The sequence below is a fragment of the Panthera tigris genome, chromosome A3, assembly GCF_018350195.1.
Source record: "Panthera tigris isolate Pti1 chromosome A3, P.tigris_Pti1_mat1.1, whole genome shotgun sequence".
NCBI classification, from domain to species: Eukaryota; Metazoa; Chordata; class Mammalia; order Carnivora; family Felidae; genus Panthera; species Panthera tigris.
In genome coordinates this window covers 133,049,124-133,068,510 of record NC_056662.1, presented here as the reverse complement: position 1 = coordinate 133,068,510, position 19,387 = coordinate 133,049,124, and the positions used below count along the sequence as shown (strand labels likewise).

Genomic DNA, 19,387 nt, shown 5'->3' with positions numbered 1-19,387 from the left:
GTCAATGAGTTGTTTTCAATAATATTTCAGAATTTTAAACTCTGAAATAAACCAAGAATAACAATAACTAAGAATACTCTAAAAGAGGTTCATTGTATCACCTGGGCTTTAACACATTCCTGAGAGTCATTTCAGTGCCCAGCCCCAGACCCTAAGAACGGTATTATAATAGCACCTCCTGCATGAGAAGCCAAGGTCCCAGACATATCTACTACTGTTAACAAGGCTCCGGCTAATGAAACGTACCACAGCCCTCATACGTACCATGTCGCGGTGCTCCAAGTTGACCCCACATTTCAGCAGTTCCTCCACAACGTGCACGTGCCCTTCCTTTGATGCCGAGATCAGTGCTGTCCAGTTATCCTGGAACGCACAGTCACAAACGTTACCATTTCAAAACCAAAAAACAAAAATCCAAAGTGAGGAAAAATAAGTTCGACTTTACATACCAAATGATCATACCAAACTGACATGATTTGACCCCACTGTGAACTAGTCTAAAATAACACCGCAGCATAAGCTCTGTCAAGAAGTTATCCGTCTGCCCGCGTGACCGCAGTGTGTCAAGCGCTCTCACAGCTGCTTGGTCTTGTCACTGGCCTTCTAACCACACTCTGAGGTTTCGTGGAAAAAGGAAAGATGACTATCAAAACTTCACAGCTAATCCTTGTGGCTAGCAACCATTGCTATAAATTGAAATTAAAGAGCTTGTCATCAGATTTAAGAGCACATTCACAGGCTATTAAACTAACGCAACCCCATATGATGGATTTAGAAACTATGTGATAAAGAACTACTGTCCTTTCTTTCTTTTTTTTTTTTTTTTTTCAACGTTTTTTATTTATTTTGGGACAGAGAGAGACAGAGCATGAACGGGGGAGGGTCAGAGAGAGAGGGAGACACAGAATCGGAAACAGGCTCCAGGCTCCGAGCCATCAGCCCAGAGCCTGACGCGGGGCTCGAACTCACGGACCGCGAGATCGTGACCTGGCTGAAGTCGGAGGCTTAACCGACTGCACCACCCAGGCGCCCCTCCTTTCTTTTTAAATAAAGGCTACAAGTGCCCAGGTGTATGTGCTCCCTATTCAGCCAGTGCCAGCTGGGTATAAAAAACAGGAAGTGCTGAGACCTTTCACTGAAAATAAAAATTCCTCTCCCGTATCACCCCTTTAAAAAGCAGACTTGGTAGAGGAGGCAAAGTTAAGACAGATCTGAAAGCACAACTGTAACCTACTAATTTTGAATCCCTTCTCAAAAACAAAGAGCAAAGTTATGGAGAAGACAAGAACAACAAAGTAGATTATTTTAATATATACCAAATCTTCCAGATTGCAATTAGCTCCATTCTTAATTAATTCTTTCACTATTTCCAGGTTGCCTTGTTCAGCAGCTATCATCAGTGGAGTCTGGCCACACTAGAGAATATAAAAGACACAGAGAGCTTTTCAAGATGCTGTACTGTAACTGAAATGCCACAGTTAAGTACACCCTGCTTATCACAATGGATGTCAAACATTGTTTACAGAATTTCTTAAGTTTACAAACACCTTTGAAATCTTAAGTTTTCAGTTGACTAATAATATAAAAGTCAAAGAGAAAACAAAACGGTTTTTTTTACTACAGCATTAGTAGTCTACTTGGATGCTAAATTTCATTCAAAATAAATAAACATGAGGGGAACCTGGGTGGCTCAGTCGGTTAAGCGTCTGACCTTGGCTCAGATCATGATCCCATGGTTCGTGAGTTCGAGCCCCACAGTGGGCTCCGCACTGACAGTGGAGCCTGCTTGGGATTCTTTCTCTCTCTGTCTCTGTCTCTCTGTCGCTTTCTCTCTTCCTCTCTCTCTCTCTCTGCCCCTCCTCACTTGTGCTTTCTCTCTCAAAATAAATAAACTTAAAAAACAAATAAGTCAACATGAATAATACTAGGCTCTGAAAAGTAATCACCACAATGTATATAAAAATCTTAGCATTCGGGGCACATGAGTGGCTCAATTAGTCAAGCATCCAACTCTGGCCTGGGTCATGATCTCACCATTCCCGAGTTCGAGCCCTGTGTCGGGCTCTGTGCTGACAGCTCAGCACCTGGACCCTATTTCAGATTCTGTGTCTCCCTCTCTTTCTCTGCCCCTCCCTCACGCGCGCGCTCGCTCTCTCTCTCTCTCTCTCTCTCTCTCTCTCTCAAAAATAAACATTTTTTAAAAAACTCTTAGCATATTTATGGTAACCAAATTCTCTAACTATAGCAGATAGAATATGATACAGAATGTGGTTTTAATATATTTAAGATGTCTGTCAAGGGCAAAGGGGAGGAAAGTAAAATAAAAAATAAAAACAATCTAGGTGCTATATATATAATATACATAAACAGTTGTTTTAAGACCTCCTTCTAATCTTAATTCCTTAAACTAAAGCTTCTGTTCATGACACCACAGTTGCCCAGCCTGTGTGCCTAGAATCAGACACGGTAATAAGAGACAGTACTTCCTGAGCCCTGAGACAGCGTGGCAGGGCCCGGGCAGCCAGATCCTGGGATGGGTTCGCCTCCAGCAGCAAGGCTCACCTGCAGCAGGGGCAACGCACACACTGTCGCCTTCCGTGAGGGCCACGGTGTGAAACAGGTTAGCGGCTCTGGGCTAACGGTGACGGCACTAAAGGTGTTACCACATACTTAAGGTATACGAGAAAAGATTTACACCGAAAATTAAGTTCGATTAGATAAATATTTATCGAAGCATCTATTTACCATGTGTATATCAGTGGGGGGTGGGGGAATAGCCGTGATTTTTAAAATGCTAATATGACATCATTTCTCTGCTTAAAATCCTCAGTGGTTTCCTGTTGCTCTTTTGGATCAGAACCAAAATACTGACAGTGGCTGTGGCGGGACCACCTCAAAACCTATTCTGGGCCATTCCCTCCTCACCAACAAACCCGTAAGCTCTTTCCCACCTCTGGACCCTCACACAAACTTTTCCCTCTGTCCCACCCAATTAACTACCAAGAATAAAGTCGCGGCTGTTTCTAAGTTACTCTCTCCACAACTGTAGTTAGAAGATTGGTTAAGCAAGAACTAATAGAATAAACAAATGTTTTGTTATAAGGCCCAGCTTATAAGGTCACATCAGCTCTTGGGTCAAACATCAACTCCTCAGGGAAGCCTTACCAACTCCTCTAGTTTTCCTTTACTATACTAATCCTTGTTTGTAATTACTTACATTTGTGGGATTAACACCTGATTATTATCCTTTCTCTTAAAGGCTCTAAACTCCACGAGAGTAAGAAGCACGTCTGTTCTTTTATTTAATACTATATCCCCCCTCCCCCCAAAAAAAGAGAGGCAAACCAGGAAACAGACTCTTAACTATAGACAACAATCTGATAGTTACAGGAGTGGAGGGGATGGGGGATGGGTCAGGCGGATGATTGGGGGGACGCGCCTGGGTGATTGGGGGGGGCGCCTGGGTGACTGGGGGGGCGCCTGGGTGATTGGGGAGTGCCTGGGTGATCGGGGGCGCCTGGGTGATTGGGGAGTGCCTGGGTGATTGGGGGGCGCCTGTGTGACTGGGGGGGGCGCCTGGGTGATTGGGGGGGTGCCTGGGTGACTGGGGGGTGGCACCTGGGTGATTGGGGGGCGCCTGGGTGATTGGCAGACACCTGAGTGGCTCAGTCAGCTAGGCATTTGACTCCTGGTTTTGGCTCAAGTCACAATCTCACGGTTCCATGAGTTCCAGCCCACATTGGGCTCTGTGCTGGCGGTGCGGAGCCTGCTTAGGATTGTCTCCCTCTCTGTCTCTGCCCCTCCCCTGCTTGTTCTCTCCCTCTCTCTCTCTCTCTCTCAAACATTTTTTTAAAAAACAAGCGAATAATTATAATAATTGGCAAAAATACAACAGATACTATTATAATAACATAGGAGTTAAACACAAATATTGGTTTAAACAAAGCACACACCTAAAGTGCATTAAACACAGACATTCTTACAGAACAACGGATACTAAATTACATGTCATTCAACCAAAGTCATTAGGGAATGAGGTATTATCCACAAATAGATTTTCCAGGTGAAAAAGTTTATCCTTTAAACATTAAATTTGATTATATATTGCATGGTAGCCATTAATTTATAAAGCAATGCACACATTACTTACTACTTATTAAACAGATTACCTTTACACATCATGTTTACAATTCTGAGTCATAACTACAGACCCCAATTATCACACCCAGCTTGCCTCTGTCAGCTCTAACCTCTTTGACCAACTTTCTGCAGCACCCTTCTCCCTTCTAGTCAACCAGGATAAAAAGTGAGACAACAAAGTCATTGGTATAATATATAAATTAAAGCCAATTAACCCTGAATCTATAGCCCTAAGGATATGTGAATTTTACATCAGAATTTTCAGATTAGTAACTCCAGAGACTCAGACGTTTTTTGTTTACTTTTGGGGGTCACAGTCACGTCAGACAGTTCACAGAGACAGGTGCTTCTAGCATATGAGGGGAAAAAATAACATAGATGTGTAAAAATACCTATAACACAAACACAAAAGATGATATAAATGTGATTAACTAGAAACATGCCAGACGAAAGACTTGAATAGTCGTTCGTTTCTCTTGCAGAAACTATTAGTTGTCTCCCAATATCGAGTGACGGGATTGTGTTAGAGGCGGCAATGTGCTCAGCTTAAAAACAAAACCAAAAACAAAATCCCCACGTAGTTCAGCCTGGCTTGCAGCCGGAATGATCCCAGGACACTGCCCCGGCTAAGTGGCCCAGGCCGCCCGGGAACCGGACGAGCTCGGCCGGCCTGTCTCTGGGCTTCTTGCCTCACGAGACACAATGCCGGCGTTGTGACGGCCAACGCGCAGTGACCAGCACACAGCGAGGAGTGGACAGAAGGGCAGAAGGAGCCTGGGAAGATCTCCTGAAGCCGTCACATCAACCTTGGAACGGTTCCTCCGGCTTATCAGCGCGTGAGAAAAATAAGACCTTAAGTTGATGGAGACATGGTTGTAGGAGCTGTCGCACGCAGTCCAAAGCGATCCTTAACTGATACACCTTTGACAACTACACCACTCAAAAAGATAAATAATTTACCAAAAAGGTTGCCATGAAGTTATTACATTCTAAAAGATAGAAGAAAAGTGACCTTATAAGCTGGGCCTTATAACAAAACATTTGTTTATTCTATTAGTTCTTGCTTAACCAATCTTCTAACTACAGTTGTGGAGAGAGAGTAACTTAAAACAGCCGTGACTTTATCCTTCCATTTTAAAATGAATCACTAAAGGCCCTTTCCATACCTAATCCCACGCATCCCAGTAAACCCCAAGCCCACTGCTTTCCAAACTACACAGGATCACCTGTTCACATAACCCTTACTCCACTTACGATGACCTCAAGCCGGAACACATTAGAACAGAACGCTGCACCAAGGGACGTTCCCCCGACAGGTCACCATACTTTATCTCAGCTCCCCAGAAGACTACAGTGCAAAAACACTTCCTACTCAGGATCCCTTTTTGTTCTTCCCAAATCCTAGGTAGTCCTACTTGAATTTATTTAGGTGTACTAGACCTCAATAACCAGTGCCCTTTAAAGCAGATCTTGGGAGAATATATACTTCTTCCAATAACTGTAGTGAAATTAAAACATTTTTAAATTCTCCTTTGAAATTTGCCTCAGAGCCTATTTCTATGCACATAACAAAATCCACTCCTTGAATTGACAGTCCCACTTCATTTTCTTGGAGAATACTGTCCCATCTCAGCGCTAAAATCTTATACCAAGAAGACCTCAGAGAAACTTTCTGTTCTTTTCTAAAAATAAAAGCCCATCACTACTTTACAAAGGGCGAAGACCTGCCATCATTGAGAATATTCACAGGCTGAGATTTATCTAGTTTACAAATAAAGCAGAGAGAAAAGGTGGCAGGAAATTAGCATTTACTGGTGGCAGCCAATTGTATGCTAAATACAGAAATTTCCCCCACATTACTTTATTTTATTTTAAGGTTTATTTATTGGGGGGGGGGGAGGGAGAGGAGAGAGACAGACAGACAGAATCCCAAGCAGGCTCCACGCCATCAGCACAGAGCCCAACACTGGGCTTCAACTCACGAACCACAAGATCATGACCTGAGCCAAAATCAGGAGGCAGATGCTTAACCGACTGAGCCGCCCAGGCATCCCACAGGCTAAGTTCTTCTTGCTTTTTGTTTTTAAAGTAGGTTCTACAACCCAGTATGGAGCCCAACATGGGGCTAGAACTCATGACCTTGAGATCAAGACCTGAACTGAGATCAAGAGCCAGTCGCTTAACTGTATTTTATTGATTTGAGACCTTTTCAAAACTGATAACCAAAACACATTAACATAAGGTAATTACATACTTTTAGGGGCAACAAAGAAGAGAGGAAATCCACACAACTTTATAGAATTCTATAAAATTTAAATTTTATAAACACTTGTAGAAGCAAAATGCAATAAAAAGACTTGAGAAAGCTACTTTGTCCCATCACTCACACTGAGCCATAGTTTAATAATCCAGGTTGTTTCAAATCATTATTTTAAAACTCAAATTTGAATGGATACAATACTACACTAGATATAAATACTATTAATATCAGTTAAATGCTACCTCATGCATGATGTCAACTTAAGCTCTACACCAAATATGCTTAATTCTTTACACGAATGAGATTAATAAAATTTTGTGCTCATTGATGTGCTGTATTTGTCCTTGCATGTGAGGCTATTTTTTCAGTATTCCCACAGAAAATGTCTATGAAGTGATACTTAATATTTTTAAACTATAATCATTTTATTATTCCAAGTGTGTTAATACATACTAATTAAAGTGACCACTTTTGTAAGTAATTCTTTTTATTTTTTAAATATATTTTTAAGTTTGTTTATTTATTTTGAGAGAGAGACAAGAGTGAGCGAGGGGCAGAGGGAGAGGCAGAGAGAGAGATCCCAAGAGGGCTCTGCACGCTCAGTGTGAAGCCCAACGTGGGGCTCAAACCCACGAACTGCGAGATCATGACCTGAACCAAAATCAAGAGTTGGACGCTTAACCGACTGAGCCACCCAGGTGCCCCTAAGTAATTCTTTCATAACAGTGAACAATCTCCAATTATAAATTTTCTCTTATCTGTTTAGAACAATTATTGACAATGCACAATCACAGAGGAGTTACCTACCCAAAACATACTGTGTTCAATATAGAAACACTGAATATATCAGTACATCATTGGATGAACTTATTCTGAAAACTCAAAGAATGGCAACAGAGTATAAACAGATTATGATCTGAAATCAAATAGAACAGAGTTCAAATTTGGGTTCTAACAGGTAATATCTTGGATAGGAAACTGGGGGATTAAGTCCTTTACCTGTAAATCAAGATAAGTATCAGCATTATTCTTTTATTTATTATTATTTTGCAATGTTTATTTATTTTTGAGAGAGGGACAGAGACAGAGCACAAGCAGGGGAGGGACAGAGAGGGGGACACAAAATCTGAAACAGGCTCCAGGCTCTAAGATATCAGCACAGAACCCAACATGGGGCTCGAACTCACAAACTTCAAGATCATGACCTGAGCCAAAGTCGGACACTTAATCAACTGAGCTACCCAGGTGCCCCTCAGCATGAGCTGATTCAATAAAAACACTAACTATCACAAGGTTATTGCAATAACAAATTTTTTTGTTAAGATTTCCTTATGAGAACTAACATTTAATGAAATTTAGGTACCCTATGTCAAAAATAATCATAGTCATAAACTAGTAACAGTTGATTCAACAGCTTTAAAAACATTTATAATATTTGCATATTCATGTTCATAGCAGCGCTATTTAGGCAACAGCCAGGAGGAAGAAAAATCCCAAAAGTCCATCAGTACATAAATGCATAAACAAAATGTGGTATATACGTACAACTGAATGTTACTCGGCTTTAAAAAGGAAAGAAATGTTGTCACACGCTACAACACGATTGCACCTTAAGGATATTATGCTAAGTGAAATAAGCCAGTCACAAAAAGACAAATTCTGTATGATTCCACTTATATGAGGTACAAAGAGCAGTCAAGTTCCTAGAAACAGAAAGTAGAGGAGCAGCCGCCAGGGGCTGGGGAGAGAAAGAAATAGGGAGTTGGAGCTTCAAGTACTGTTAACAATCTTACCAAAGTTAAGAACTTCCTGTTTCTTACATTTTTTCTTGGCCCAACGCCTTGTACACAGCAGTCGGTAGTCAACCAATGTTTGTTCAAGGATTTTAATTTCAGAAACTTGGTCTTACCTCGTTTCTCTCATCTACATCTTTGCATTTTTCTAGAAGAGCTTTCAGGGCAGGAATGTTTTCCTCTTCTACATAATTTATTACACTCTGTGATATCAGAACTGACATTTTCACGAAAAGCTGTAGTTCTCTTTATTGCAAAACCTGTCAAAAGCAGATCAGATAAAACACACATATTGATTAGGAAAGCACAGATGTGATTGAGGGGGAAAAAAACCCAAATTTACTACTGACTATATTATCATTCTTCACCTTACATTTGTACAAGCAGACCTCCACCCGCAGGAGTGAAGGCCCCACAGCCCAGCTGTCAAAACGCCCACCCCTCCCTTGCCAAGACTCACACACGACTCAGCCTTAACTCATCCAAGTCCCAAACTCCACACGCATCCCCCCAGCCGTCCTCATCACCTCCCCTACACAAAAGGAAGTGCTCCACTTCTCCTCCACCTCAGGAAATGGCAGCTCCAGCTCTGTTCCTCCATGGAATTCTCTCTGCCTCGTCTCACCCTCTCCACTCCACATTCAATCTGTTAGCAAAGCCTTTTGGCTCTACCTATAAAACATATCTCACATCCAACCACTACTCACCACCTCCATCACAACCACCCTGGTCCAAGCCACTGTGACTTCTCATCTAGATCCTAACTGTTCTCCTTCCTTCCGTTCGCCTTCCTCACGATCGATCCTCCGCGAGGCAACCACGGCGATCTTCTGAAAACGTAAGTCTGACCAGAGCTTCTTAACGCATAACATGCATCGGCATCACCTAGACAGCCTGTAAAACACAGATGCCTGGGCCTCGCCCCCAGAGTCTGACTTGGTAGGTGTGGGTGCAGCCCCTGAGTCTGCATCTTTAACAAGGTCCCGGCAGCCGCCGCTGCTGACTGAAGAACCACACCTGGCAGAGCACTGAGTCAGATTACATCCTTCTTTGCTCAAAGCCTTCCAATGGCTTCGCCAGGAACTCAAATCACGGGTGTTACCCTGGTCTCCATGACTCTAAGCGACCTCATCTCCCACCACTCTCCCTTATCCATTTCATTGCCTGAAGAGGTCAAGGGCTGTGCCACCCCAGGGATTCTGTCTGCCTAAATCTCTTCCACCGAAATGCACATGGCTCCCTCCCTCACTTCCTTCAATCACCTTGTTAGGAAAGTCTAATCTGACCATGTGATGTGAAATAGTAACAACCTCACACATACTCCACAGGGGTCCCCACATTCCCACCTCCTTGCCCTCCTTTATTTCTCAGTGGCCCTTACCACCATTGGAAATACGACATATTGTGTGTTTATTGTCCATCTACCATTACTAGAATGTAAATGCAAAAAAAGTAGGCATGATGTTGTATCCAGTTGGACATCCAAATACAAATAAACAAATCTCAACCCGTACCTTACACAAAATGCATATACTAAAATTGACCTAAATATCTAAAAAACACAAAACTTCTAGAAGATAATATAGACTATTCTGGATTAAACAAAGATTTCTTTGATATAACACTAAAAGCATGGTTCTCAAAAAAAGAAAATCGATAAATCAGTTCACCGAAATTAAAAACTTTTTCTCTAAGAGAATATCATTACCTGGGACTAGTGATGTCTTTTTTCCTTCCATTTCCCCCCCCTCTTGAACAATGTCAATTACTGGTATTCCACGCTTGTCCCCTCATCATACTTTATACCTCCTGACTTCTCGAGTTTCACACGTTCACAGACGGACAGCAATCATGCCCCAGGATGGCTCTACCCCGAGCTTTACTCATACCTGATTTCTATGATGAGATTTAGAACCTGAGAGCTGAAATTCAAATGAGTTTTGGGACTCTGAGTTAAAGCTGAACTGAGACTTTGGGGGCCCTTGGGATAGGTTGATGTGTTTTGCATGTGGGATGGAAGTCTATCTTTGGGGACCAGAAGACAAACTATTCCACTATATGATTCCATTTATATGACATTCTGAAAAAGGAAAACTATATGGACAGAAAATAGAACAGAGGTTGTCAGACTCTAAGGGGGGAGAATGAGGTGACTACATTGGGGTACAAGAGCATTTGGGGAGTTCTTGGACTATTCTATATTCTGATTATGGTGGTAGTCACATGACTATATGCATGTGTCAAAATTCAAAACTGGACACTAAAAAGGTAAATAATATTGGTGTAAATTGTACCTCAATAATACCTTATTTTTTTAAAAATCCTCAAACTTAAGTAATTTCACTCCTCAGAATCAATTCTAAAAACACAAAAAACATGGACAAAGATTTTAAATACAACACAATTTTATTCATAAGAACAAAAACTCAGATATGGGAGATTACATAAATTATGATATGGTCACACAGTGGAATCAGATAGAGTTGTCGACATGTTTCCAAAAAAATATACTAACGAAAAAAAATGTTCGTGATATATTTAGTGGCAGAAAAAAAACTACAACAAAAAACCAAAAAAACTATACAACATCTCAACTATTTTAAATATATACATTTTAAAGTACTGAAATGAAACAGATCAAATGGTGATGGCATTAATGTAAATTTTATTTTCTTTAGAAACTTTATTTCCTAATACTTATCCCCTCTCCAGGAAGTATAATTGACATACAATATCCTATTAGTTTCAAGTGTACATTGTTATCTCCATCTGTCACTACACAAAGTTATTACAATACTATCGGCTCTACTGACTGTACTCCCCAGGCCGTACATTACATCCCCTAGAATATGATACTTTTATCACTGCAAACCAGTGAGAGAAATTTTTTGAAGTCATCACCAATATCCAACGCCTCCATTTGTTCTCACATCTTCTAGGATCAAGGCTGAAACCCCACTCAACCCCATTGCCCAGCCAAGCTGAAGCACTCAGAGCTGCCCCCACCTGCGTCCTGCTCCACACACCCCTCCCTTCTGCTCAACTTACTCCCTCCATTTGGAACACTATCCTCACATCCACCCTTTCAAAGCACTGACTGCTCTCTTCAGCGTGCAACAGTTACCACTTTCAGTCTAATGTACTTCCCAACATCTGAGATGGGCCAACCCCACTCTCAGTGCCCTAGTTCAGGGCCTTCACCATATACGCTAATCAAGACTCCCGAGGGTACAAGAGACAAATTTAACCCAGCTTCAGCCAAACAGGGGATTTATTTTAAGGATACTGATTTATTTCCCATAAGCACACTGTGGGAAAGGTGGGTGTCCCTGGACCTCAAATGCCAGGAGAATTCTCATTCTCTATTATAGACCAACTTTTTCTACACAAGTGGAAAAATGGCTGCCAAGAGTTATCTAGGCCCAAATCGGGTTCTCAAATCGGAGAAAGCAAATCATGGTTTGTTCCCAGATTCAAAAGTCCCAGCTTGGATCAAGTGCCAACCAGAACCAATTAACTATGGTCACAGGGTTGGGAGGGGGTTACAAGGTCACATAGTATTGGCACTGTTTTCAGAAAAGAGAAAACTGTTATAATCTAGGCACTTGTCCCAAAAATTCCTACTGCACCATCTCTCACCTGGATCAATGTGATAGTCCCCCAACTTAGGAAGTCTCCTGTCTCCAGTCTTCCCCTACCTCGATCAAACTGCCACAGCGAAGCAAGAGGGATCTAAATAACTTCCTTTTTAAAATCCTTCTGTTAGTTTCCCATAAATTCATGCCGGGAGAACAAAAGATGGTGGTTTTATTACTCACGAGTCATTCAAGGAATGGAAGCCCCTGAAGCCTTTAAACGCCATTGTAAACATTCACTATTCAATTCTACGATTCCTATGGAAAACTCTGCTCTGTGCAGAGCAGTGAGAACTCATACACGCATTCCTGGATTATGATGGTGAAGACAGGTAGATCCTTCACGGTCTGGCCACATCTGACCATTCCAGCCGCGCCTCTGTCTTCCCTTCCAGACCCATCCCTCCCACCCTCTACCCAAACCTGCTTCCCCACTCCCAGGTCCAGGCAGACTAATCTACTAATCTGACCGCCCCACACTTTCTTTTTGCTGGGCCTCCGCACCCATATCCCCCTGAGTTTAGAAAGCCCATCCTCCACAGATATGCCCAGACAGTTTCTACTCGTCTTCTGGACGTGGCTCTAACATTATCTTTTTCTGGAAGCCTCCGCTGGCTGGCTGCTTCCTCTGAGCTGGGCCAGTGCCCTGACTCTCCGACTCCACACTCTGTGCACACACCTAAACTTAGACTGCTTGTACACCATTTTGCTCATCCTTGTCCACAGCTCTAAACTCCAAGTTCTTGCAAGAACCACCTGATATCCAACACAATGCCCATAAAATCGGGGCCGAGAAAGAGAAAAGCAGCCCCTGGCTGTCAGGAACTGGCCTGGCACGCACAGCCTGACCCTGGTACTGTCATGTGAAGATAAACACAGACAGCCAAGTGACTGTGCAGTGTATACCCAAGAAACAATGAATAGCATGGGGGCGGGGGGGGGGGGGAGTTTTAAGTAAAAGTGAGAGCTAAGACTGGAAAGTGAGGGTGGCTGGTTAGATCCTAACTTCTTCAAAGATGAGGGCTGTCTGTCCTTCGTTCTCATCTCCCCAGAACCTACCACAGGAGCAGTGCAGGTAGAAACATCCCAGATAGCTGTCAAACTGGATAAATGCACAGGTATACCAAACGTGTCTCCTCCCTAGGTCTTTGCTGCCCACAGGCCCTGCTTCCCTCAACAGCCCCGTTTTCTACCATCAACATAACCAAGGATGGGCACGTGATCTGGGACCTGCGAATGCTCAAAAACATAAGCCTGGCCAACGAGATTCCTCCCTTGAGAACTGGGAATTAGAGACAAAGACTCAGTTATTATGGGCCATTTTCAAAACGATACAGTTTTGAGACAGCCAGTCAGCAGAGAGAGAACCGAACAGGTAAGAACAGAGAAAACGACTCCTCATAAGGAAGAAAACAAACCTGGCCCCCGGGGAGAGGGGCAGAAGGTGAAGCTGCCTTGGATGCTGACTTCTTGCTGATTCCCATTAAGTCCCATAAATCTCCTCTTCCCTGAGGTAGAAGAGTAAGTCTCCAGCCCTTGCCTTCAAAACAGCCCTAAATAGTGGCAGATAAAGCTGAGAAACTGACAGTTTTTGAGCAAAGGCAGGAAGAGGGGGATGGCACGCTGGCATGGTCCTGGGGAAGGTAATCTCCCAGCGGTGTACGTGGCCCCGACTAGAAAAACACAAAGAATGAGAACTCCCCAGCCAGGGAACCACCAAAACAACCCACGGGAGAGAGGACGGGCGGTGGGGATGACGAAGAAAGGACAGAGACGAGCTTGAACAACGTAAGATCCTCCATATTTGACCTTTTCACCTACCAAAATATCGAGAAGAGAGATGCGGGATGTAAGATCAAAGAAACCATGTGACTGGAGATTTTCTTTTTGAAATCTTTGAAAACTCAAAGATGATTAGCTGCCAAGCATAGGTGGCTGGAGGAGGGTGCAGCCATTAACAAAAAGAGGGAAGAGGGAACTCCGAAGTTGGGGGGGGGGGTGGAGTCAGGAGTTCTCTCTGCAGGGTAATGCCCCCCTCCCTCCTCACCAGTCCCGCCCTGGGGTGCCTTGGCAGGCTGAATTTGAGGTGCTCCAAGAACAGCTGGGTTGGATAGTCCACCCGGCACTGGGAAAAACAGATCTGGAAATCATTCACACAAAGAATGCAGAACAAGGATTCTCATCCTTGCGTCCACGGAGTGACTTGGTAAGCGGGCCAGATACACGTATTCCTTGGCTTCTCCCCCAGAGAATCCCATTGGGTAGATGTGGGGTGGGCCCAGAACCGACATTTTAACAAGCACCCCAGAATGATTTTCATGAGGTGTCCGCGCTACTAAAGCTCGAGAACAAAGAACGCAATCTTGCCGGCAGAATTTATCAACCTTGACTCTCCATCAACTCCCCTAAGGTGCTTTAATTTTTTAGACGTTTGGTCCTCCGTGTTGCCCAAGTATGGGCAATGCCAAGACGTCAGAATCACCCCCGCCCCCCATAATCGGAAGGGGTGATTCCGGAGCCACACCCCAGGCCAGCGGCAAGGCTAGGGAAACCACATTTTTAGCCAGCGCCCCTAGCGGCGGGCAGAGACGGCTCCTTAAACGGTTATTAATAAGAAAACACTGCTCATCGGTTTAAACCCCTGTGTCAACAACGACTTGAAAGAACAATAACCCAATATTGCTGGCTGACAAGGAAATCGCTTCCCTATAAATAAATCCTAGACGCGTCGCAATCAATGGCTTGCTGGTATTTTGCCAGGCAGGTAAAGGCCCACACAGGACCATGGAGCAATGAAGCCCGGTAAGAAAGCAAGGGAAGAAAACCAACCACCCCGCCCTTGGAAGCCCGGGGAGACAAATCTGGAACGCCTGCCGTAACGGTACCAGCGACGGCGGGTCCCCAAGTGGAGGCCGTGCCAGCTGGACAAAAGAAAAACAATGGTTTCACCCAGGTTCCCCGCCCCCAGCCAAGCGCCTCTCCGCGGGCCGGCGGACTGACCACCGCAGACACCGAGTCCCAGACCTTCCCGGCGCTCCAGCTAGCCGGACCCCGAGCCCCCCCCCCCGCCCCCGCCCCACCCCCCCCCCGGCTCCCAGCCGCGACCCCCCACCCCCGGCCCGGCCCTCTCCCCGCCCGGCCGCGGCCCTTCCTCACAGGGCCTCCCCCCTCCCCCCCTCCCCCCACGCCCGGCCGCGGGCCCTCCGCGCTCGGCCTCGCCCCCTCCCCACCCACCTCCCTCCTCACCCGGCCGCGGGCCCCTCCACACCCGGCCTCGCCCCCTCCTCACCGGGCCGCGGGCCCTCCGCACACGGCGTCGCCCGGCGAGACACCCGGCCTCGCCCCCTCCCCGCTGGGCCTCGCCCCCACCTGCTCGCCCCAGTCGTCCCGCGAAGCCGACCACCAAACTGACCGTCTCATAACGCGGCCCGAGGACCGCGCCTACAGCTCGAACGGAAAGGACGCGCTTTGCCGCGGGCGCTGTCAGAGGACGGGAAAGGGAGAGACGGCGGCTTTCAGCGCTTCGCCCTCAACAAACCCGGCGGCCATTTTCCTCCATCTCCGCGAACTGACAGATCACGTGGCCGCGGGTGACGGGGCGGAAGGTGGCCACGCCCCCCGGCGGGCGGGGGCCAGCCCCGAAGGCTGCGGGGCGCGCGCGGGCGGGTGGGTGTGGTGCAGGGTCAGCGAATCACCGCGCTCAGCGGCCCTCCGCCCCCTCCCTCTGGCCTGCAAAGGGGTGCAATTTGACAAGCGCCGCGGGCAATATTTTCTTCCTCGTCAGTGTCACTCTTCGGATTATCGGTCACTCACTCCTAATCCCTATTCACCATTGTAATCAAATTGTACGCAGAGTAATTTAAACCCAATTATAATTGCAGAAGACATCTCTAAGGCTTTGCAAACGAAGGCCTGCTCAAGCCCCTTCCTCGGGAACCCACAGGAGAGGTGTCAGCCCCGTTGAGCGCCTGTGGGATCTGCACTCCTGGTCTTCCAGAGAGCCCACCGCCTCCCTCCCCAGCTCCCCAGACCCCTGGCCAGCCCGGGCCGTCCACCCAGTCTCTGCTGAAGGTACCTCGGTCTTTCCCGAGGCCAGAGCGATTGACAGCTTTCAACTCACTTCTCACTGTTTCACTCGGTTCCGGACTCCTTCCTGGAGATGTTCCCCTCTCTGGGCTTCTATGACTCTCATTCTGCTAGTTTTCCTCCCATTCCTCTGGCTGCACCTGTCAGATTCGACCTCCCTTAAATTGCTGGTGTTTCCAGAGTTCAGCGCAAAGCTGGACTCTTCACCGTCCCCACCCAGTGTGATCCTCCTCCTGGACTGCTCCTGTCTGGGGACCTGGCTCCTGTCGCCCAGCCACCGAGACCGAGACCGGAATTGGGAAGTCTTTTTATAACCTCTCCCTCCCCTTCCCAATGACATCCCATCAGCCTCTTTATCAACCCCCATCAGTCTAAAGGCTGCTGAAGCTCCCCTCCAGGGCTAACCCCAGAGCCCCCAACCCTCTCCCTGCCTCTGCTGGTGCCCTGCTAACTGGTTCTCCAGCAGATTGCTCCCTCAGGTCACTGCTTTGCCTAAACTCCTCAGCAGCCTTCCATTTCCATAAAATAGATTCCCAAAAAGTGCTTAACATGCAAGACTCCTGGGGGGGGGGGCGGGCCCCTGACCCACTTCTAACCCCTGCTCCATCCTCTAGTTTCAGCCTATCCTGCCCCCACCCCCAGGCTGGCAAGTAGTTACAGTTCCTGGAACAATGGGCCTGACTCTTCCTCATTTCCATTCTTTTCCCTGCACGTTCTTCCCTGCCTCCTGCCCAGCTGCTTCCAAGAGATGAATTCCTTTTTCTAAGATACAATTTAAGTAGTCCCCAGTTTTGTTTTGTTTTTTTAATTTTTTTTCAACGTCTTTTATTTATTTTTGGGACAGAGAGAGACAGAGCATGAACGGGGGAGGGGCAGAGAGAGAGGGAGACACAGAATCGGAAGCAGGCTCCAGGCTCCGAGCCGTCAGCCCAGAGCCCGACGCGGGGCTCGAACTCACAGACCGCGAGATCGTGACCTGGCTGAAGTCAGACGCCTAACCGACTGCGCCACCCAGGCGCCCCAGTAGTCCCCAGTTTTGTATAGCTTCCTGGAAGACTTCAAGCAGAGCTGGCCGGTCCATCTTCGGTATCCATAGGGCCTAGTAGGTACTCAGCATGTGTTAAAGCATTTTTAACCTGTTTACCTGTCTTCTCCCACTATAAGGTTCAGTCCATCCTTATTCCGCACCAACTCCCCTACCCTGTTTGGAACAGTGTCTGGCCTTAACAAACCACTGAGGAAGAAACCACACTATCTACAACGCTGTCAAATTGTTTGGGGGTGCTCCCTCCTGGTCTCATGCATGTCACAGCAATATCTGATGGAGCCATACTCCTTGTTGGCTTTTTCTAGAAGTTGCCAGCTTGATCCACGGAGAAATGTTTTCAATGGTTCCCAGCCTTGGCACATCAGACCCATCCGTGGACCTTCTTAAAAACCAAGAGCACACTCGGGGATTTAAAAAGCATCTCCCCAGCTGCTCCTAATGACATACCATTCTCAGACTTGGGTTTGAGTCCCATCGTGTCCAAATCAGTGATTTCAATATGAACATACTGTTTTAATGTCAAGTAATTTTCTGAAGGCCTACACAGGATAGCAGGTGACATTTTCGTAACCCCTGATTGTGACAGTGACATGGGAATAGGAATTTGTGGTTTGACAAGAATCGGTAGCCCCAGAAAGGTAGCCTGGGCTCGAAACACAATGAATTGAGTAGTCAGCCAGGCATTTGACAGATGTTCTGGAGGAGTTTGCGCACACAAAGAGAAAATGTGGCTTACATATCAGGAAACGGGCCAAGAGGCACTGAAGATCTCACCGAAGTGTCGGCCAGGGAGATGATGACTCAGGAAGGCAGGGTTCTTGAATCCTCATGCGCCTTCCCCGAGGAGCTCCCCCGCCTGTGGTAATCCCCACGGCACCACCACGCGCCCCAGCCCCTTCACCCCGTAATTTCTGGAAGCGCAACGGGCCTGCCCGGTTAGCACAACCACCCCTTCCAACAAGCTGGCGTTAGACAGGCCTCAGCTTCTGTATCAGCTGAGCTCTGCCCACCCAGCAGGTGTCAGCCGGGCTGAGTGCCAGTGAACCGCCACACCAGAACAGCTCTCTGGGGGATACTGGAATATACAACAGCAAGCAAGGTACGGGAGGTGGGGCAGGAAGCTCTGGTCCTCCAGCTTCGGTGGTCCCAAGCACCCATGCACTGCTGTGGGGATTTCTCAGTTCAGAGCCTGGCAAATCCCACTCTAGAAGCGCGACGTTCAGTCCCAGACGCCAGAAAGACAACTGCCGATGCTACCTGAATGTCCTCCCTTCCGCTTTCACCCGGCCCCCCAAAAAAACCCTGAAGATACTCAGTGTGCAAGTGGCTCTTTTAGGAATTGTTTTTAAAACAGTCCACATCATAGCCTGGAAAGAAGCTACTGGAAACAGGCTTTACTCCAGCCCAAATTTTAGTGGAGGATGAGAGGAAGGTCAGATGACAGCAAGGAAAGCAGAGAGGGAGAAGAGAGAAGCACTGAGGGAAATGAAAGATCTTGCCAGCTCGAACTCCTCCTCCCTTGCAGATCTTACCTGGGGAAGGGAGAACCTTAAATTCAGGAGTTTTAGTATTATCCGGGCCATGCACTTAATTACCAAAATGAGAATCTCTAAACCAAAAGTGAACAGATAGTTTTATGATCTAAGAGGGAGGAGAAAATTATTTTTTTTAAAAGTTCATTTATTTATTTTGAGAGCGAGCGAGAGAGAGAACGCATATGGGCGCATAGCAGGGGAGGGGCAGAGAGAGAAGAAGAGAGAATCCCAAGCGGGCCCCACACTGTCAGCATAGAGCCCAGTGCAGGGCTCCAACTCTTGAACTGTTAGATCATGACCTGAGCCAAAATCAGGAGTCAGACGCTTAACCAACTGAGCCACCCAAGCGCCCCAAGGAGGAAAATTGTTAAGTGATGAGCCCTACTGGATATTTCATCCGCTCCCAGGGGTGGGGAGCGAGGCGTAGCTGTGCAGAGTCTGTGCGTAGAGTTCGTGCAGGTGCGGTTCTGAGGAAAAGAGAGTTATTTTATAATCCCGCCATATCCCATTCTCCTCTATCAACACAATGGTTACATTTAGGAAATTACATCTGTTTTGATAATAAATATGCCCTATAACTCATGCCAAATGTCGTTTATTCCTTTCATGCTTAAGGATTCTAATACTCCCACCTTGCTACAATGTAACTATTGCAAAATAGAACTGAAATTCCTTCTCCTCCGTTTTCTTTCCAGCCTCTCTCTTTTTCCACTTTCCTTGATCTTTTTGCAGTTTATACAGCTTGCCTAAATCTTTCTGGCAAACCCATCCGAAGGCTTTCCTGCTTCGGCAGAAACACGTCAATCACTCTGAGAGTCTGGCCTCTCTACGTGTCCTGTGCCATTACGTGCAAGGAAAACTATGAGGTATCGTTCCACCCCTCACCACCC

The 19,387-nt window shown here is 46.2% G+C and overlaps 1 protein-coding gene across 7 annotated transcripts in view; it reads right to left on the bottom strand.

Annotated features, from left to right (window-relative positions):
• Positions 1-15,327, bottom strand: part of KIDINS220 (kinase D interacting substrate 220) — a 95,264-nt gene extending 79,937 nt beyond the window's left edge. For all 7 annotated transcript variants that reach the window (XM_042982549.1, XM_042982551.1, XM_042982553.1 and 4 more), the window contains exons 1-4: positions 15,241-15,327; positions 8,310-8,453; positions 1,317-1,415; positions 265-363 (exon numbers count right to left, since the gene is read on the bottom strand). In XM_042982549.1, the coding sequence (XP_042838483.1) occupies positions 265-363; positions 1,317-1,415; positions 8,310-8,417 (306 nt within the window). In that variant the 5' untranslated portion in view covers positions 8,418-8,453; positions 15,241-15,327. The remainder of the gene's footprint in view (positions 1-264; positions 364-1,316; positions 1,416-8,309; positions 8,454-15,240) is intronic.
• Positions 15,328-19,387: the final 4,060 nt, after the last annotated feature.